The sequence below is a fragment of the Rhinolophus sinicus genome, chromosome 8 (assembly GCF_057876585.1).
Source record: "Rhinolophus sinicus isolate RSI-liver-muscle chromosome 8, RSI-T2T, whole genome shotgun sequence".
In the NCBI taxonomy this organism is placed as follows: Eukaryota; Metazoa; Chordata; class Mammalia; order Chiroptera; family Rhinolophidae; genus Rhinolophus; species Rhinolophus sinicus.
The window spans coordinates 10,137,015-10,159,161 of NC_142508.1; the positions used below are offsets into that span (position 1 = coordinate 10,137,015).

Consider the following 22,147-nt stretch of genomic DNA (forward strand, 5'->3'; position numbering starts at 1 on the left):
ACGGGAACACGGGGAGGGCAGGGAGATAGATCCTCCGCTGACACGCCTAGACTTTGCCCAGTAGTGTCCTGGGAACTTCTAATCTCCAGTCGCAGGACCTACTGAAAATTCTCCCTCACTGTTTAGAGCCACTAACCATCTTGGCGTGGGTCCTGTGAGCCCCCTGGGCAGTCAGGTAGTAAAGGCCCAGCCTCGGCGCTCCTCCGCATCCACAGCTCGCTCCGTCTCCACGGCAACCCCGCTGGAGGGGGCTGGTCCGTTCCAGAGAAGTGCTCGTGGGAGCCCCTAGCGCTCTGCTCCTTGGTTCCGTCCCGCTGCCGCCGCTGCAGGAATAGAAGTTCCTCTCGGCAGGAGAGCGTAGCTTTCTGTGCTGATAGCAAGAATTTGCTTTAGGAAAAAGCGAATTAGAATGACTGTTTTAAGAATACAAGTTTCCTGGGAAAGTAATTTTCAAGGACCACTTCCGATTTGGAGTGCCTTGGGCTCCATAGCAACCCCGAGCGCTGACTGGCACGTGATCTCGAGCCTCTGCAGGTGCCGGAAGGTTAGAAAAAAATTTTCTGCTGAACCGAGGAAGCTGACGTCGGGAGGCGGGAGTTCCTCAAAATACAGTTTCAGATTTCCATTGCTATACCTACACACAATAAAGTACTGTAATGTGTGTTGATTGGACGACTTTATCTTAATCCCGAGCCCAGTTAACACAGCTGAAAGCGTAGTTTAAAATCACCGACTCGTGCAATGTTACAGCTGGATGGGACTTTTAAAGGACATCCAGGGGTGGCCGGTTAGCTCAGTTGGTTAGAGCGCGGTGCTGGTAGCACCAAGGTTGCCGGTTGGATCCCTGCACGGCCACTGTGAGCTGTGCCCTCCTTAAAAACAAAACAAAATAAAGGACATCTAGTATAACCCTCAGAACTAACAGACTAAGAACTAACATTCACAGAAGTGAAGTTATTTTCCCCGTTTATAGGTAGTTGTGGCATAGTTGAATTACATTGCATACCACTCTGAATAGGAGCTCGTAACTAGCCCTGTGGAGACTCAAATATACAACAAGGTCATAGGAGGCAGGTGTGATTTCTTACATTCTTTTTGCATCCTGATGCTCCAGCCCCTGTCTCTCCCCAACACCCCTGTCCTGCCCCGCAATCACTTAGAGAGGAAATGACTACATTATCTTAATTCACTGATATATACCTACAGTTTTATACATACAAACATTCATATGTAGAGACACATACAGACAGGCACCTACATAGACTTCAGAGATGTACAAAGTCACCAGCACTATTACTTCTCACCCACCTTCCCCCAGCCTCTATTTACTATGTATGCTATTTACTGTCTGTATGGATTTGCCTATCTGGACTTTTAATATAAATGAAATAATGTAAACACAGGTCCACATACCATGTCTAAACATTGAAAAAAATTGTATCAGCTTAGCAAACTGTTAAAGTATGTTATCCTCCTTCCTTGACAAATATATCATTATGAAGGTCAGGCTCCAATTTAGAATTCTGTGCTGCAGGTGGCAGTGTGGAGAGAACTAGACCCCACCCTCAGCCCAGAACATTCTCTACTCAGGCCAGGCTCCATCTTGCACTGTGAGGGGCCTTGTGCATGAGCATGGACACCCAGCAACAAATGCAAGCTCTAGGCACCCACTCACCTGTGAGCTGTCACCCCTGACAGACTAAAGGGAGGACAGACCCAGGGAAGAGACCGACTCAAGGGTGGAAACAGGCTTGGGGTTGTATGAGGGGCACCATAGCATGGTGAGGAAGGTCACAAGAACGCTGACAAGAAAAACAATTTTGAGATGCTCTAAATTAAAATTACAGCAGCCGGAGAGTGAGAGAGAGACAGAACAGTTAGCCTGCTAATAGCTGTGGACCAGCTCTGACAAAAGACTGCTCACATTCCTGGAATTTAGGATACATTTCCAGGTAGCTCTTTCCCCAAAGAGAGAAGAGCCAGGAGCCATAGAACCCCAGGAGCCTCAGCTTCTTGTTTGCACATGGACTTTCCAACCTGCTGCCCACAGCTAATCAACTTCTTCCTTGCAGTCTCTGTTGCAGCTATCCCAGAACTAGCCCTGTTTCACCTTCTCTCCCCACCCCCCACTTGATGTATGAAAACACTTGCAAAATCCCAGGATGATGGACATGCTGTCTTTCCTACCTAACCATGCTATTGGTGGTTTGGACTCCATGCCCCAAGACTGGTCTTTCTTTTTTTTTTTGCTAGCAATGGCCTAATAAACCCTGTCTTTTAAAACGACTTTCTGCCATGGAAATTAAAAGTTTTTAACAACCCTTTAGCTCCATGGCTTCTTGACATCTGGCATAGGGTGTGGTCAGAACCAAGAGCCCAGGACATGGGCCTCTCACTTCAGGATCTAAGGGCAGTATTGCTGGTAATGCTGTAAACAACCCTGTTGAACTTGCTAAATCTGTGAAAATGACCTCTGATTTTCATCAGTTTGAGATATTGCTATAAGTCTCTAAATCCCTGCAGAGTCTGTTTGAACTGTAGCTGTAATTATGAAGGGTAGAACATGGCACTGAGTGTACTTGAGAAGAAACAGTTATTCCCAGCTACAGCTCTAAGCTCATCCAGGTGTTATGAAACACATACTAACATAGACACAAAAGCTGGTTACATGGGGAAGAGGCAAAGTTGGAACTCGCACCTTTATTGCAATTGCAATAGAACAGAAGTTTCTGAGTGATTTTGAAGAATAATCCAGATTGTTATGATGGTTGTATGACTATGTAGATTTTCTAAAAAAACATTGTATATATACTTACTTACAACAGGTGATTTTTAAGATGTGTAAATTGCATCTCACTAAATCTGTGGGTGTCCTTTTCTTTTTTAATCAATAATCCAACTCTGAGCTCAGAGTGCTGTTCCAGAGTCTGTGTTGGCTGCAATTTAGTCCTGATGCGTAGTGCCACTGAGGTCCTTGGAACTATGGCCCTGTGATTCACCAAGGTCGTGAGTTGCTGAGGGAATGTGAAAGACAGTAAGAAGTGTTGGCATTTCTTTCTAGGGTGGATTCTCCATAAGGACAAAGTCTCATCAAAAGAACCCTCAGCATTTCTCCCACGAACCACAGTAATTCTGTTCATCAGCTCTATTGAGTGCTGTTAGTTTTTTGATTCTTTTGTTCACAAATATTCTACCTTACCATCAAAAAGAAGACTTTAACAACCAAATTTTGTTCCATTTCCTCCTAGTGTGTTACATGGACTCAGAGGGAGAGGACCCCTTTTTGACTGTTCTAAGCAAGAGCCAGAATGACTCTGGGAGTAAACATTTCAAAGTACAGTCCTTCAAGAAATATGTTTTTCATTATTTTAAAATAACCTGAAGGTACTGAAAATTAACATGAAGAAAGTGTAAATTGTCTATAAACTTTTGAAGCAAGAAACAATGCCTATTCACATTTTGCTTTTTAAAATGTGATTTAATCAGTACTAAAGGATAATATAGCTATGACTGAACTACTAATAAATTGGAAACCTAGTTAATAAGAAATATATAAGTGATAAATGTTCAAGCTAGGTGATGAGTACGTGAGTGTTTATTTCACCATTTTACTTTTGTATAGAAATTTTCCATAATCCAAAATGAAAAAGAGATATCTACTTAAAAACTCCCAAGTTCTTCTTTAAGGCCAAATTTTTAACTGAAATGAGCTCAAGATATGGGAGTCAATATTTATTTCAATACTGGAGGTGCCAAAAAAATATATACAAGTGGACACTTTGGTCAACATTGCTCAAGCAGTAGTTCGCTGTAATCAGAAGTGTCTGGACGCTGATGGTAACCACGTTGAGCACCTCTTGTAATTGCAGAAGTCAAATGTGACTTGTATTCATCTTTTGTTATTGGTATATATTGAGTATCACAATTTTAATACAATATTCGTTTCTTAAAATGTGTATACATGTTTTTGGCACCCTCTGTATAAAAGATAACTTTTATTTATACCAATTAAAATTAATGGATCTGTCTCTGGGAAGATACTGAGAAAAATAATTTTCAACTTCTGATTGCTAATGTTTATTTGGGGGAAAAGATAATTAGAAAATCAGAAAGTAATATGAACATAATAAAATGTAAATAGGAAAAACACCAGGCATTGCAATCCATGAGCCCTGAGAGGAGGAACTCCCTGTATCAGCCAGCAGCTGAGGGGCGGGATTCTGGGGAGGCCAGGTTCAGTTCATCCCCTACTCTCCTAGCCTCTAGCAAGAGCTGAAGATGACATAGGGTTGTGTGCTTTGGAGTCAGAAAGACCTGGATTTGAACCCTGCCTCCCCGCTCCCCACATGCTTCCTACCTTTGTGACCTTGAGCAGGTTACTTAACCTGTCTGAGGTTTTGTTTTCTGAGGTAAGAAAACTCATCTCACTGATATGCTTAAAACCCACCTGAGATCATTCACAAATGAGGGTTAGTATGATATAGTGGTTAAGCTTTCAGCCTCTGGAAATAGACTGCCTGGGTTTGATTCTTGGCTCTAACACATGCTTTAGCTGTGTGACTTGGGCAAGTCACTTAACCTCTCTGGGTCTCGTTTTTCTCACCTGATAATAATAGTACCTACCTCCTAGGTCCATTGGTTATGAAATTGTAGGGGAGGAAAAATTCTCCTTATACCCTTCTAAGTTCTGGCTGGTCTAATAATCAAATTAACAATAGACAGATTAACGGGAGAAAATAACCAAATTTATTGTGTTTGTACATATGGAGGTTCCATAAGAATCTGGGACACGAGAACAACTCAGGCAGTTAAGGGTTATATGCTGTTTTGAGCTAAGGAGAAGCAGAGGTTGTGGTTTGGGACTCCAAAGGGAAGAAAGCAATTCACATGGAGATAGAAAAGCAAATGTTTGATAGACAAATGTTTGCTGGGCCATCTCTAACAATGGGACAGAGAGGGGACTTTGATCCAACAGGTTCCTCCCTGTCTGTCACTCTTAGTTCATATGAAACTGTACTTATCTATGGTCATAGTTTCCTTCCTGGAGCAGATCCTCTATCTAAATTATTTCAGGAGGTTGGGGGGAGGTCAAAGGTTCTTCCCGAGTTTTGTTTCTTAAAAATAACCAACTTAATATAATAAATATCAACAACAACAACAACAAAAAGGCATCTTTTGGGGAAACTCTGCTCCCCTTCAATAGTTAAATGAATTATATACAGAAAGTATCTGCAATAGTGGTGAGCACAGTCCGTGCTATTCTATGTGCTTCCGTCTTGTTCTTTTTTTAATGAGATATAATTCGCATGCCATAAAATTCACTATTTAATGTATACTATTTAGTGGTTTTTAATATATTCACAAGATTGTCCATCACCATTATCTAATTTCAGAACATTTCATCACCCTCCAAAAGAAACGTGTACTCATTAGCAGTCACTTCCCATTCCTCCACCCCGCAATCCCCTGGCAACCATTAATCTATTTTCTGTCTCTATGGATTTGCCTATTCTGGACATTTCATATAAATGGAATAACGCCTCTTTCACTCAGCATAATGTTTCCCAGGCTCCTCCATATTGTGGTATGTGTCAGTGCCCCTCATGCCGTTTTATGACTGAATAATATTCCATGGTATGGCTAGGCCACATTTTCTTTGTCTTCATATTATAAAAGCACTTAACACATGGTTGAGGAATAGAGGGAAGAAATAAAATGGAGTCACTGTGATCCAGCGGCTAAATTATTAAATTTAAGTAGGCTGAGGCATGGGGAGATGATTCCAGTCTTGTTTTAACTTATTCTAGGAACACAAACTTCCGAACTTTCCAGTCCTTCATCAGTGCTGGATGCACATCAGACTTTTCTGCGTCAATACCTGGACATACATCAAGCCCTCCGATGACCATTAAATGACCTCAGGAAGAAACCATTCCCTTGTCCAGACCACCGGATAGCTGAAGATTACCATCTTGGACCAATCCAGGAGCTAAAAATTCAGGACTGATTCTTCTCAAGAAGGTACTTTGTACCATAAGAGCCTTCAGCTTTTCTTTTTCCTATGGGACACTTGTAGGTTTTGCGTAACTGTGTTCCAATTTGCAATCTCTAAGACCTCTTAGTAAATCTTTGTCATTTGTTTCTAGCCAAAGCCTCCTGCATCTTTGAGTCCATTTGACATAGTAATGATGGTCTTGTCAGCAATGACCCAGTGCTTGGGGTTTAGGGCACAGTCATAATCCTATTCCATCCCAGGTAGAATAGGACTCAGGGAAGAAGCCCGAGCCATGAAAAGCCACCCAGATGCAGCTGCTGCTGGGGCCTCTCTGCCTTCCAAGCCCGGTCCTGCCTTAACCTTCCATACACTGGTCTCAGAGATCTCACATTCCGTTTTCCCTCTCCAGCCACACACAACCGGGTCACCAGTTGTAATTCCCACTCCCTCTGATCCAATCTCTTTCTTTCATCCGTTCTTTCAGTCCTCTGGACCTGATGACTTACCCAGTTTCCTTAAATAGTCCACATTACTTAGTGTTTTGGACTTTTGTTACTTTACGTGTTTGGGTATATTGTATTAATTATCCATTGCTGCGTAACAATTTACCCCAAAACTTAATCGCTTAAAGCAATCAATATTCTCATCTCCCATAGTTACTGTTGAGTAGCTTAGCTGGGTGGTTTTGTCTGAAAGTCTCCCCTGAGGTGAAGTCAAGCTATCAGATGGGGCTGTAGTCACATGACGTTTTGGCTAGAGCTGTTGGATCCCACTCCAAAAGGACAATTAGTGCCGGTTGTTGGTAGGTAGTCTTTGGTCCCTGCCACATGGACCTCTCCATTGGGCTGCTTGCGTATCCACACAACATAATGAAGGAGGAATATGTCTCTGTGAGTCCCCAAATAATGTAGGGGACTTTGGAGTGAGCGAGTGCCGGGATCGTGTCTCATGAGACCGAAGAATGGAAACACAGACCCAGGAGAGGCAAAGTTTTAAAAAGAGGATAGTTTATTGAAAGCAAAGGGTCAGAGCTCTTGAGTGGGAGAGGGTCCCGAATGGGGCTGCCCAGTGACTGAGGCAAAAGCTCTTACTTTGAGCTTCCCTTGCCTGCTTGGGGAAGGGGAGCTGTTTGAAGAAGGGAATTGGCACCTTCTAATGAAATTCGTCTACTAGGTTTGTTCTACTTGCCCATCCTAAAGGAATTAGCAAAATAACCCACTCTTATCTATCAGATCTGCTCCGTTTGTCAGGCCAAAAGGAATTTTATGCTTAATCTCAAGGCCTTGTTACATTTTGTCCTGGAGTGAAGGACTTTTAGGATATGGCTGTCTTTGTTTATTCCACCAGGGACCTCCATGTCTACCTAGGGATATGCTAGCTAACCTGTCTCAATAACTACTGGCTTCCCCAGAGAGAGAGAACAATATGGAAGTCAGAATGTTTTTTATGACCTCATCTTGGAACTCACACTGTTGCTTCTGTAATACCCGGTTGATTCCACAGATCAGTTCTATCGAACGCGGCAGAGGACTACACAGTGGTGCAAATATCAGGAGGCAGGGGGCTCTCTCGGGGGCTAGCCAACTACCGCATCAAGCCATCTCATCCTCACATTAGCCCCGCCTCTAGATTACAACATGTTCATTGCCTGTGCTTTCATCCAAGCGTTCCCAGCAGAAGGCTTGCAACCTGAAGTTCCTCATTTGAACAGCACCAAAGCAAAGTCTGTAAATTTACCTTCAAAGAGGGAAATGGCCCGTCTCACTCTAAAGTCAATCCCTCCACCTCACCTACAGCTTCTTCCCTCCCAGGTCACGTGTTCCCAGGGAGTCTTGCAAGACTGTTAGGCAGGTTCAGTCTAGGGAAAACCCCTCTGGCGGCCCTTTACCTCTACCCTCCTCTGCCTGGCTGACTAATGCCTGCCTGGACTTCCATATCTCCTGGAGAACATCTGTTTACCGTGGACTTTGGACATTACATCTGACTCAACCCTCTGGTGTTTATGTGCTTTTCGTTTCTGTGACTTAGCGTAGCTGACTCACTGCTGCCTTGTGTATGTTTTGCTTCCCTTTTCCACTGGTGGTGGTTCAAGTAATCACATCGCCTGATATGCTAATGTGCCCTAGAAACTGCAGCTTTGCACTCTCCCGAGATTTATGTCTTTGAAATGTTCACATATGCCCAGATCTTCCAGTAAAACACTAATACACACGCAAGCAAACAAACAAAAAAAACTCTCTCTCTAACTACCCGAGTGATTCCTCTTCCTTTCTCTTCTCTCTTCTCCTTTCCTTGTCAATCTTCTAAAATGAGTGACTCGTTTTGATTTTATACCTTACAATTCTGAACAAAACTGCTGTATCAAGGGAGATGGAATATAAGACTGTCTACAGGAGACTTTATTGACATAGGCGCGCTCTCACAGGTTATAAGCTTTAGCATCCTGTCAAGAACCAGAGGATGGCGCAAATCTGCTGCTGGGTGGCTCCTAGAAAATTGATGGCCTACAAAGAGTGAGGTCGGAATGCCTAACTTTCTGGGGCAGACAGTAAAGAAAGGATAAAAGACTCAGCAAAGTGGATGTGCTGGAAAGATATATGATGTTAAAGCCAGAAGGCTCACGAGAGCATTAGGCTCCACAGCTATTAGTGCCATTCTTAAATATAAAAATGATGAAGACACGTTGTCCCTATTATATCTCTGTATAACTAGCCAGTGTTGACCTTGCAGCAACCGGATGGGTCCTAGAGAACGACTGCAGACTACTGCAAGAAGTGGAACCCCTCTACACCTGCTGTGCCTGCTGTAGTGGCTTGGCTAGCTTGGAGTTATGCAGCCTCAGCTACGTGGTTGGTGGCCGTCGATTTGGCGAATGCTTTCTTTTCTATCCCGATCAGGAAAGAGGATCAGAAATAGTTCATATTCACACAGAATGGGTACCAACAAGCATTTAGAGTTTTGCCACAGTTTTGTGTTCACGCTTCAGTCCTTTGTCCTGAAACAGTCCCAAGAGAACTGGAGACTTTGGACATCCCACATAACGTCACCTCGACCCATGACATTGATGATACCGTGCTGCTCAGGCAGGATGAGAAAAAGGCGGCGCACATGTAGTGACTTCATATGACACGTGTCCCAGAGAGTGGGAGGTAAGTCCTACAAAGATTCCGTGACCTGCCACTTCACTAAAGATGTGAGGGGCCTGATGGTCAGCAGCATGCTGGGACATTTCCTCCTCGGTAAAAGAGACATTGCTACATCTCGATCCCTTACTAGGAAAGAGGAAGCACAAAGCCTGTTAGGAATCTTTGGGTTCTTGAGGAAACACATTCTACACCTACAAATACTATTGCCACCCACGTGCTGGGTGACGTGGAAGGTGGCCAGCTTTGAGTGGGGCTCGGAGCAGGACAGAAAGAGCTCTGCAGCAGGTCCAGACTGTGATACAAACAGCTCTTCTGCTTGGACTCTACCATCTGGCAGAGGCTAGAGTGTTGACGGTGTCAATGATGGGAAAAGATGCAGTGCGGCATTAATGGCATGTCCCAGCAGAAGAATCAGAATGCAGACCCCTGGGATTATAGAACAAGGCTATGCCAACTGCGGCGAAGAATTACACTCCTTTTGAAGCTCCTAGCTTGCTGCTGGGCACTGGTAGAGATAACAAATGACCGTGGGTTTGGATTTGGCCCGCAGGAGCTAGGTCCTATTGGACATGTCAGATCATAAAGCCAGGCAGGCCCAGCATCATCGGCATCATGAGGTGAAACAGGTACATGTGGGACTGAGTACCATCCGGAATGAGCATATGACTTACTGATGAATAAGTTGCCCGGATCTTCATGTCACTCATTACAGTTGCACTGTCTTCCCCCAGCTTAACACCGATGGCCATATGAGGCCATCCCACATAAATAGCTAAAAGAGGGAAGACAAGACCAAGCTCGAGTTATGGATGGGTCATCTCACTATGTGCATGCAAGCTAAAAATGGACGGCGGCTATATTATAGTCTCACTCACTTAGAACACAGTGGTGAGGGAAAATCACCCCAATGGGAGGGGTTTTGGGATGTGCATCTGGGCGTCCACTCTGCGTGGAAGGAGAATGGCCCACGGTTAGAACACATGTGAATCCATGGCAGTGATGTGTGGCTTGGCTTGTGGGTAGGGGGCCTGAAAGGAACAGATATAACATCAGAGCTAAGAAGGTGTGGGACAGAGGAATATGGATGGACCTGTAGGAGGGGACTCTGAGTGGGAAGTTGTTTATATCACATGTTGAAGCCCCCTAGTAAGTATCTATCACAGAAGATGTGCCAACTAGACAAAATAACTTACCCAGTTAATGGAGCCAGGCTTTGTCAGAACCCCCTCGCTCCCAACTGCTACATGGTGGGTATCTGAACAAGGAGGCTATGGTGGCAGATATGGGGTTGATGTAAAAACCTAACAGCATGGGCTGTCATTTACCAAAACGAATATAGCTACTGCCACCTCTGCATGTCCAGCCTGCCAGCCATAAAGACCAATGCTCAGCTTTCATATTTGGTGAGGAGGCCAAGAGGCTACTTGGTGACCAGCTGACTATATTGGGGCCCCCTTTTCCCTAGAAGGGCGAGCATTTTGCTCTCACAAGAATGGACGCTGATTCCGAATATGGGGCTGCTTTCCTTGCCTGCAGTGCCTCAGTAGCACCACTGTTGGGGGCCTTAAAGACCACCTGATCCACGGACTTAGAATTCCATGTAACATAGCATCTGAGCAGAGGACTCTGTCTATGGCACCGAGAGTGGGGGAGTGGGCCCATGAATATAGGATCTGCTGGTCATATCACACACCCCATCCCCAGAAGCTGCTGGATAGATAAAGGTCAGTTACAGTTGCAGCTGAAGCTCCAGCATGGAGATAATACACTGCAATGATGACATTTCCTCCAGGACTTCGTAGTATGTGACTTTTGTCAGACAACTTAGTATGGTGCTGTTTCCCTAATAGAAAGAGTGCACGGGACTGGAAATAAGGGGTGGAAGCATGAGTGGCCCCAATTAGCATCATTCCAGTGACCCATTTGCGCCTCTCTGTCTCCACAACTCTGGGCTCGGCAGGGTTAGAGGTTTTGGTCCCCAAAAGGGGCACATTCTTGCCTGGAGTAAAACAGTAAAAATTCCACCGGATGACAAGTTCTGGCTGTCACCAGGCTCTTTGGCCTCCTCGTGGTCAGAGACTAACAGGTAAAACAAAGAACTGCTCTCTTATCAGGCAATTGAGCTGCTCAGCAGAAGGAAGTAGGGCCACACTATTAAGACAGCAGGAGGAATATGTGTGGACTCGGGTGACTTATTTGGGGGTCAGTTGGCACTCAGTTGGTACTGTGACTGTGACTGAATGGACAAGACAAGAATGACAACCCTACTCTGAGAAGTAGTCAGAGCACTTAGGAATGGGGATTTCGGGTACCCACCCAAGTAAGCTGAGGTGGTAACTGAGGGAGAGGGGAATTAGACTGCATAGTGGTAGAGGTATAGCATGAGGCCTGTGGTGGCTTTGCAGCCGGTTGCTGTGACAGGAGGTCGAGTTCATTCCATTGACTTCCCTCTGCTAAGTTTCCTTTCAGGAAGAGCAGCCCATCAGAGGCCTAAAGGAGCTGAGCTGTTCCCTGAACACAGATGGAGAAATAGGTACACGTGCCGCAAAGGGTGGCCTATGGCAGACAGTGTGTCACTTAGATCCCCTTTACGTTAGGGCTTATTGCGCAACTCAGGGAGTGTGTTTAGGCCATAGCCTCCAGCTTTAGTTCCTTCAGGATCTGCCCCAGTGTTTGAGCTAAAACATAGTACTTCTCTAGTGCCCCTCTCCCCCATGACCAAACAAGGCGGTGGCCCAGGCTGGCAGACTTGTGAGGTCTGCATGGCAGTCTAAAAGCTCCCAGGGACCAATGTTGCTTCTTCCTTTGACTTTCTCTGATGTTACACCCTGGGAAACCTTTTGTATCTCGAGCTTTGCGCTTCATATCAGTGTCTGCTTCCTGGAGAAGTCAACCTGTGACAACACACATTTCAAAATTGCCCAGAATGCCTGCTTTTTCCCTTCTCACAATCCCTTAAATCATTTTTTCATGGCTTCAAATTGAGGGGAATTTTATATCTTTATTCCCAACCATTCTAGCCAAACTGTGCTCTTTCTTCTCAAATGTCTCATACACCAATTGCAGCATTTAACCTTTTGGAAAGCAAAATTCAACTGAGTAAATTTGAAGACCTAATTGGCTTTATTAAGGGATTCAGAAATCGGACAGAACACCATTCTAGCAAGTGGAAGGGTGTTCTGAAGGGTTGTACAAAATGGAAGGTTTTTATAGGCAGAAGGGTGTGGTAGGCATTATTAGCAAAAGAGAGAAAGGATTATTTTTAGACCAGGACATCATCTTTTTTGGGGGAAAGAAAAGGTAAGGGTTTTATCATTCAGATCGCCTCTTCTTCCTTTTGGGGGCAGGGACGGTGGAGAGGGCCCACTGACAGATTATGTTACTGGTGCTTGACTAGACTGATTGAGACTGTATTTCTGGGAGAGGGTAAAACTGTAGTTAAATCAGGTATTAAAAATCTATATTTGCTATCATGGGCTTTTAGCATAAGTGATGCATTTTGGGCCTGTGGTTTTCTTTTTAACTGATTTCTGTATGTTAGAATGCTTTTTCATGTCTTCCCAAACACAAACTCCTTGAGGGTAGGGACTATTTCTTAAACTTCTGCATGTTCAGAGTGACTAATGTAAGACCACACAGAAGATACCATATTGAACTTAATTGATTCGATAATGCAAGCCCAGTCCTGGGAACCTTTTAGAACACAGATAAGGCCACGTGGATCAAGGCAACTACAGAAGTAACAGCTAGAGGGAACAGGAAGTCAGATGATCCTGAGTGGGTCCCATGTTTGGCTGGTTTTCATACCAAAGTATTCTATTCTTGAAAGACACAGTTCATCTACCGTGCGAATTACTAAGCTGAGAATTTGCATTGATCATTTTGAAGACAGAATTTCTAATTGGACAACTGTATTCTACCAATTTTAAAAAAGGTTTATTTCCGATTTGATCAGTGACACATTTATTTTACTTGGGAGTGCTGAGAGGAAAAACTGTTTCCTCTTCCAACATGGGTCCAGGCTTGGGGGCCTGCAAATTAACTGACAATAGACAGATGAACAGGAGGAAAGACTAGATTTATTTACACCTTAGGAGGGCTGGGGAGCTCCCAGTAATGGAAAAACTCCTGGAACAGCCAAAAGTTTATATCTCAACTTAAGGGATTTTTTTTCTTCTTCTTCTTTTTAAGGGCTTCAATGGGGGAGGATATGGAAGGTTCTATTGGGTTTTTTGATGCTAATGACAATGGGCAGTCTGTCTCCACCGGGCAATAGAATTAGCAGGAAACTCCCTTGGAAAGTTAATGGTAGTTGTATTTTCTGGAGGCTTTGATTTAGTCAAGAGTAAGAGAATTTCAGATAAAATTTCTTTAACATCTTCTGTAGCTCAAATGTTTTCACTTTAAGATAATCTGTATATAAACTCTGGGAGCCCAACTGGGTCCATACGGAGAAAAGGTCTTGTTTAAATATCTAAAGAGAGAAACGTAACTGAAATCTTGGGATAAGTCCAAACACGCACCTCTGACTGCTTGCTGTGGAGAATGAAGCGATGCCTGGGGCACCGAGGTTAGCGATTACAGGCAGGCAAGAAAGGTCAAGAAATGGTTCTTCAAAAAAACTCGAGAGAAGGCAAATGAGAGAAGGCAAATGAGAGAGTTTTTTTAGGAGGGCATGATGCCATGGGAGAAAGTGCACATCGGCCCTAGCCAGGCGGTCCACGATCTGGGGTCTGGGAGCCAGATTTGGGGAACTTCAGGTAGTGTCCGGGTTCCAGCATGATTGCTGTGCGTATCGCTCACGTTTGTTCCTCAAACACAAAGTGAGGACAACAATACCTAACTCGGGGAGTTGTTAAGAAGATTGATTAATATCGGAGGCAGGGCGTCCAGCCCCGAGCAAGTGCTCACTAGATGTGTTCTTTCCCGGATGGGGGGGTGGGGTGGAGAGAAGACTCCTCAAGAGGGCTCCAAACACGCGTCATTCGCCACTTCGGCTGGCTTATAAAAACTCCACCAGCGCCTCAGTATCATTTTTACTTTCTCTTCTTTCGGAAGAAGCCTCACCCTGCCCAGCCGGGGAACCTCACCCTCTCGGGGGCTAGAACCCAGCGGGAGCCGTACGGGTGGCCACCACGGTCGCCAGTAGATCCGCCCGTGCGCTGTTCGCTTTCTTTCCATTCGGTTGCCGTCGCGGTTGACTTTACATCTGACGCAGGGCTCGGGTAGGTGACCTCGGTCCTGGGGACCCAGAGAAATCGAAACCTCCGGACTCCGCTAACGGCGGGGAGCGCGCATTCGCGGGCCCGTGGCGCGCCCAACTCGAGCACCGCCCGTGACCGCCCCCGCCCCCGGGGCTGTTGTTAAGTTTCGATTCTCCCCGGAGCAGAGTCCCGCGCCGCGCGGCCTGGCCAGAGCAGAGCCATGGCGGACCCTGAAGTGTGCTGCTTCATCACCAAAATCCTGTGCGCCCACGGGGGCCGCATGGCCCTGGACGCGCTGCTCGACGAGATCGCGCTCTCCGAGGCGCAGCTCTGCGAGGTGCTGCAGGCGGCCGGGCCCAACCGCTTCGTGATATTGGAGACCGGCGGCGGGGCCGGGGTCACCCGGTCCGTGGTGGCCACTACCGGAGCCCGGGTCTGCCGTCGCAAGTTCTGCCAGAAAAGCTGCGGAAACCTGCACCTCTGCAAGCTCAACCTGCTGGGCCGATGCCACTATTCGCAGTCGGAGCGGTGAGTGCGCTGCGAAGGAGGGGCGGTTCCGCGGGGCCCGGGCTGGGAGGACCGTCGGGGCTGCTGTCCGCGAGGGGCGCGCCCTCGGGGTTTCTCGTACCCCACACCCTGTTCCTCCAGCCCCTCACTTCTCTGCTCCCTTCCTCTAGCGCCTCCAGACCTTTCCTCGAATATGGCTAACGCGATATGGCCCCGGCAAAGACTATGCTTAACTCCCCGCCCCCAGGAGAAGAAAGTACTTTGGGGTCCGCCAGGGCTTAGAGCATTTGGAGGCAGGTTTGGGAAGGAAGGAGAATGTCCCCAGTCCCTGGACTCTTGGATCTTTCCCTGCTACCCCCATCCCTGGGCGCGTTGCTGTTTTCCCAGCACCCCCACCGCGCTCCGCACACGGATGCGTCTCCGCCGTCCCCGGCCCCGGGTCTCTGCTTGGCCCTCCATTCCTAGCTGCCTCCGTTCCCCTCATTGTCGGTTTTCTGATATCTGATGTTCGTCCACACCACCTGACTAGAACGGTCCTATTCCAGGGTCCCAGTGATGTGTTCTCTCCCCGCGGTGGCTGGAACCGCTGACCTCCCGCTCTTGGGGACACTTCGAAATAGAGCACCTTACCTGTCAGGCAGCTCTTGCTGTGTTTCCACTTGTTCTTTTTTTTTTTTGCCTCTAAGTATAGGTGTGCCCCAAGGTTTGGGTTAAGCCTTCTGACCTATTAAGTCTCCCTAAGAGAGCTCACTCTTGGGTTCGGCTGTCACATCTACAAAGATGGCTCCCCTACGTCCCGCCCCGCTGCCCAGACTTTCCAACCGAATCTAGGTTCTCCTAGTGTTTGAGGAGCATCTCTACCTGGATATCCTGCTAATAAAAGTCAAACTCATCTTCCTTCCCCCAGGCACTTTCCCCCAGGGTCTCTGACACTCGTCGTCTTTCCCCCAGGGCAGGGTCTGTGACACTCTCCCCAAACCCTTCTTCACCCTTCTCAATACCTTGATCAGCAAGTCCTTTTATTGAAGTCTCCTATCCCCTTCCTGCGGGTCCTCCTTCCTATCTCACTTCTGAATGAATGCCTGGTTGAGTTAGTGAATGATTCTCTCCTACCATAGCCTTCTCTCCACCCGTTCCATCCCTGTGTACTTCTGCTCAGTTATTTTTCTTGATGTAGTACTTTTCACACTTGGCCCTCCTTAAAAATTTTAAGCGATGTCCTAGTGTCCAAAATGGTGGTTCTAAGTTTCGATCATGCTCTTGTTATCGAAACACTTCAGATTACTCATCCCCAATATATGTAATAAAACATACAAAAGACATGTTTTCAATGCGCGAGGTGGATGAGATAGTATTTTTAAAAAATGTATTTGTTTAGGGCAAAACTGAACATTTTTTAAAAAGTGCTTAAATTTGCAGCATTAATTAATAATATGCATTGACTATGTTGTGAGGCACCAGTTTCAAAAATCTGTTTCTGGGTTTGGGGAAGTTATGTGTATAGAGGAAAATATCTAAGTCACAGCAACGGGTGATATCAGGAAGGAAGGAGGGAAGAGAGGGGGGAGGATAGAAAGAAGAGGAAGGAACATTCTAGCACTATCCTGAATAACAGAGTTGGAGGGCTTTGTTTTTTTATTGTTCTGTTGTGCACATTTTTTCACCAACTCGTGTTGGCTTTTAACCTAAGTTTTAAATACATATGCTTCTTATCTTTTAATTTTTTACTGTGGATATTTTCATATCTATATATGAAAATGTATACAAAATTTCCCTTCACCAGTTTTCAAAATATGGACAGTCTTATTTCATTCATTCCCCCATCCCTACCCCCAACTCTAACTTGGAAGTGTGGGAGTTATTTTAAACCAAAAGGCAATCATTTCCTTCATAAATAACTTTATCGCCGAAGGATAAGGAATCTTAATAACATAACCACAGTGATCACGTTGTTTCACAATTACAATTCTAATATCATCTAATATCAAGTTGGTGTTCAAATTTCCCTGATTGTCTTATAATCTGACTTTCGTTTTCAGGAAAAAATGCCTACACAGACATAATCCATAATTGTTTCAATATGTCACATATCCAGTATATTTAGAAATTTTGTTTCAGTTTCTTGCAGTATGTTTCGAAACTAGTTTTTTGTTTTAAGAATTTTATTATTATTTTTTTTGGCCTGGTTTGACACATCAAAGCCATTTTAAGCTCATAAATTGGGTGGTTAACTTGAACTTTTCTATATTTTAAAAGTATATATAGGGACGGCCCGGTGGCTCAGGCAGTTAGAGCTCTGTGCTCCTAAGTCCGAAGGCTGCCGGTTCAATTCCCATATGGGCCAGTGGGCTCTCAACCACAAGGTTGCCAGTTCAATTCCTCGACTCCCGCAAGGGATGGTGGGCTCTGCCCCCTGCAACTAAGATTGAACATAGCACCTTGTGCCGCTGGCTCACTTGGTTGGAGCGCGTCCTCTCAACCACAAGGTTGCTGGTTGACTCCTGCAAGGGATGGTGGGCTGTGCCCCCTGCAACTAGCAATGGCAACTGGACCTGGAGCTGAGCTGCGCCCTCCACAACTAAGACTGAAAGGACAACAACTTGAAGCTGAACGGTACCCTCCACAACTAAGATTGAAAGGACAACAACTTGACTTGGAAAAACGTCCTGGAAGTACACACTGTCCCCCAATAAAGTCCTGTTCCCCTTCCCCAATAAAAAAAAAGTATATATAAAACATAGGCATCATTTGGTCAGTGCATATTTGGATGGATCCTTCAGGTAATTCATTAGCCTTTTTTTTTTAGTGAAGTGATAAATTTGTATTTCTTACATTTATTGGTCTTGTCCTGTTTTTCATTAACTTTTCTTTCCTTTATATCACTTTTGAATTTGAGAACTACAAATTTTTAATCCATTAATGTACACTTTGTCCTCATAATAAGGACCCTTAGAAGAATTTTTTTTCTTGCCTTAAAACCTAGAAAAGTATGTGTTTTTTCCCCCCTAACTATGTTTTAAAAATATTCCCCTTTCTTAGCAACTTACAAAACTTTATCTTCTAAAACTTGAAGTGTGGGAGTCTCAGGACTTGCTTTGTGACTTACAGCTTAATGGGATCTATTGATCAATTGGTAACCATGTTGAAATTACCATTCCGTTTGGTAAACTGTTCTCTGTTTGCTGGACTTATAAAATTTCCTCTATGGTGTTGTTATTCATAAATGGGATTTCTCCTATCCTGTAGTTTGCATTTTTCTCTTACATTGCTTTAAGCTATACTTTTTAGTCAACAACAGGGCTGACTTTCTTCAGTGTTAGATAATTGTTTGTTTTGGTGCATCTGTTTGGATATTTGTATTTGCTTTGCTAAAATACATGCCTACGCGTGACATTCTAACCCCAGTTCAGATACAAACAATAAACACCATTTATTGAACAAATTACTCTGTACCAAGCACGCTGAGAAGCACTTCAGAGATGGTATCCAAGTCAGTCTTTACCATGATTCTTGAGGTAGGTATTATAAATTCCATCTCAACGTAAGGAAATAGGCCTAAAGCTGTTTAGAAGAAATTGACCGAAGGTCACATAGCAGATAGCTGGCAGAGTTAGGGTTGAACTCAGATTTACATGATTTGTTAACTAGCTACTCATGTTGTCAAATAGCTGTGTGTAGTGTGATCTTTCATTAATTCAAGTTATTTTTTTGCAAGCATGATTTCTGTTTAAAGCAGGTTTTCTGTCTTCAACTAAGCTTTGTGGTTTTTCTGCTAATGTGCCTGTTTTCTCTGGGCTCTTTCCTGTTTGTGTGCCTTTCTCTCCCTTGCGGTTGATTGAAACTTTATGTGGGGGGTGGGTAGGTGAAAAGAGAGTTAGTTGACCATTTCATAAATTGAAGAAAAAAACAACCCAAAAGTGCAAAGAATATACAGGCATCAAAGTATATATATCCTGAGTATATAATATAACAAAAGTTATGTATAGAATCGTAAGTTATAACTCACCTCCAAGAATAAATATTTACATTTTTCATTTTTATTTCTTTTAAAATAAAATGAAAGCCATAACAGACCTAATGTTATTTTTTTTTTTTCCCTCTTCCCTATCGTTTTTTTCCCCCTCTTCCCAGAGCAACCTCAATCATGATGTTGGTGTATATCCTGCCCTTCCGTAATTTCCTCAGATATATTTATATCCAGATCCAAAATGTAGTATTTCATGTGTTGTAGAATTTTTACTCCATGTTATGTTTTGGAGATCTTACGTTATCATAAGATTCTAGCTCATTAATTTTACCAGTAGTATTTCATCATATGATTTATAACATAGTTCAGTATCTGTTCCTCCAATAATGGGCATTTGGGATATTTCCAATTTTTTGCTACCATCCTTTGCCAAGAATATACATGTTTCTTGGTGCTTGTGGCAGGAGCTTGTTGGGGTGGATCATTAGGAAATGAAATTGCTGGGTTGAATGGCTGCACAACTTCAACTTTTCCAGATTCTGACAAATTAGTATTAAAGGTGGTTGTACCAATTTATGCTTTCATGGTTTGTTTTTGTGTTTTGTTTTGTTTTTGTTTGTTTTGGTTTTTAATTGGGGAAGGAGAACAGGACTTTATTGGGGAACAGTGTGTACTTCCAGGACTTTTTTTTTTTTCCAAGTCAAGTTGTTGTCCTTTCAATCTTAGTTGTGGAGGGCGCAGCTCAGCTCCAGGTCCAGATGCCGTTGCTAGTTGCAGGGGGCGCAGCCCACCATCCCTTGTGGGACTCGAGGAATTGAACCGGCAACCTTGTGGTTGAGAGCCCGCTGGCCCATGTAGGAATCCAACTGGCAGCCTTCGGAGTTAGGAGCACGGAGCTCTAACCGCCTGAGCCACCTGGATGGCCCTATGCTTTCATGTTTGAGAGTCCCCGTTTCTCCCATTTTATGGCCAACTAGCACTTGGTATTATTTTTTTGATTTATGCCAATACGAAGGGTGTAAAATGGTATCTTTTGTTTCAATTTTAAAATAATATTCTCATTAAAGTTTTTATTATGTGATATTTAAGTCTTATGAAAATAAGTAAATCATACAATAAATATCTATGTACCCACAAATTAGCTACAGAAGTAGAGTATCACACGGTTAACCCCTCCCGAATTCTCTTCCTTGATCACCTCCCCCATTGTAGAAGTGATCACTAGAGATAAATAATGTTCTTATTTTTCTTCCAGTTTTATTGAGAGTATGATTGACTAATAAACATTATATAGATTTAAGGTATACAATGTATACAATGACATTTTGATATACATACGTTGTAAAACGGTTCCCTTAATCAAATTAATTAAACTATCCATCACCTCATCTATTTACCCCCACCCCTTTTTTTGATGGTGCGAATACTTAAGATAAACTTTCTCGGCAAATTTCAGCTATACGTTAACTATTATCACCATGCTTTTCCTTAAATCTTCAGAACTTATTCATTTTATAACTGAAAGTTTGTACCCTTCGACCAGCATCCCCCCATTCCTTCCACTCCCTCATCCCTGGCAATTCTACTCTCTTCTTCTATGAATTTGGCTTTTTTTTTCCACGATTCCATGTATCAGTGAGGTGATGCAATATTTATCTTCCTGTGACTGGCTTATTTCACTTATCATAATGTCATTTAGGTTCATACAAGTCACAAATGGCAGGGTTTCCTTCTTTTTATGGCTGCATAATATTTCATTGTATACATATGTACCACATTTTCTTTATCAGTTCATCTGTTGATAGACACTTTGTTCCCATGTTTTGCCTACTGTGAATAATGCTGCAATGAACACGGGAGTGCAAATATCTCTTTAAGATAGCGATTTCATTTCCTTGTGATAAATTCCCAGATGTAGGATTGCTGGATCATTTGGTGTGTGTTTTTTCTCAGTTGTTATTTTTCTACATATATGTATGTAGCAATATTTAGGATTGGTTTGCTTGTTTTTAAGCCTATAAATGACATCAATACTAGATTTGTAAATGCTTTATTCCCTCTTGTTTGTGCAGCATGGTGTTTCTGAGACTCACCCCTGATATACGGAGCCCTATTTCTGTACCACCTTTAGACGAGCAAGATGGACCTGTGCCCTCTGCTCTGCAGGTTCTAATTCTGGCCCTCCTCCTGTTGCGTCCTGACTTTTTGAGGAGTCCATGGGACCAAGGAATCATGCTCATCTAGAACCCGTAGCCCCACCATGTTCTAAACCATGTTCTGGGTTCCTGGCACTCTGGAATTCCCAAGCCCACTTCCAGAGCCTGTGTGGGCTTTCCCCCAGGGTCTCCCTACATGTGGAAGGAGCTTGGTTGACATGTCCATTGCCTCTAGAATGGCACAAGCAGTGTGGCACAGAGCCTGGGCTGGGAAGAGCAGTGGTGGATTGGCGTTGGTAGTCAGGGCTGACTTTTTTCGTTCTGCTATATACTATCATTGAGGAGTCTGAGAATTCTAAATTCCAACTTGGCCTTCCAGGTCATTATGAAAGTATGTTTGTCAAGATAGGGTATATTTTGTTGAATCATTTTGTAGCTGGATTAATTAGGTTTAAGTATTTAGACACTTGGTGCGTGGGCCTCCATTTTGTCTTGCTCCAGCCCCACAAATTTTAGAAGAGGGACTGCACTGGTTCATTCAAATGTGTCCTTTCTTTTGTATGAATGGACACAATTTACATGTCAGTTTTCTCATTAAAATATAGATTGCTTTCAATTTTTTGCTATTACAAACCATGATGCATTGAACATTTTGGTGTATCTTTCCTTGTGTACATGTGCAAGAGTTCCCTACGTATCCAGCAGAGGAATTCCCATACTTAAGTATGCAATGATCCCAAATTATTTTCCAAGTGTGCATACCAAGTTTTATCCCACCAGAAGAATATGAATAATGCTTGTTTCACATCCTTGCCAGTTGATGTCATCAGCCTTTTACGATTTGTGCCAATACGAGGAATGTGAAATGTACCTCATTATGGTTTTAATTCTTTATGTATTCTGTGTCTCCAGGCCTTGTAAGTCATAATGCTTGTTTTTCAAGTCTGTCTTACATGGTGTCTAGTTGTTAGTAGTTGCTTATTTGCAAGTAGCTTTTTTGTGTGTGTGGTCATCTTAGCGCTCTGTTTACTTTTGTCTGTAGTAGCCGTTCTTTTCTATCTTTTTCTTTTTCTTTTTTTTTTTTTCTAGAACAGCCTTCTGCCCCTTCCTTTTTCACTCAAGGAATCCTCAAACGCTGTTAACCAGTTAATCTTTCTCTCTAGTTTATTTGA

At 43.8% G+C, this 22,147-nt stretch overlaps 2 protein-coding genes across 3 annotated transcripts in view; one reads left to right on the forward strand and one right to left on the reverse strand.

Moving 5' to 3' along the window:
* IFT56 (intraflagellar transport 56) overlaps positions 1–528 on the reverse strand; it is a 34,804-nt gene extending 34,276 nt beyond the window's left edge. For both annotated transcript variants that reach the window (XM_019750387.3, XM_019750379.3), the window contains exon 1: positions 137–528. Coding sequence is in view for 1 of the 2 variants with exons in the window: in XM_019750379.3 (XP_019605938.3) it covers positions 137–139 (3 nt within the window). In the remaining variant the exon portion in view is untranslated. The remainder of the gene's footprint in view (positions 1–136) is intronic.
* A 13,566-nt stretch (positions 529–14,094) lies between these two features.
* ZC3HAV1 (zinc finger CCCH-type containing, antiviral 1) overlaps positions 14,095–22,147 on the forward strand; it is a 48,170-nt gene continuing 40,117 nt past the window's right edge. The window contains exons 1-2 of the mRNA XM_019750407.3: positions 14,095–14,366; positions 14,531–14,873. Of these exons, the coding sequence (XP_019605966.3) occupies positions 14,566–14,873 (308 nt within the window). The 5' untranslated portion in view covers positions 14,095–14,366; positions 14,531–14,565. The remainder of the gene's footprint in view (positions 14,367–14,530; positions 14,874–22,147) is intronic.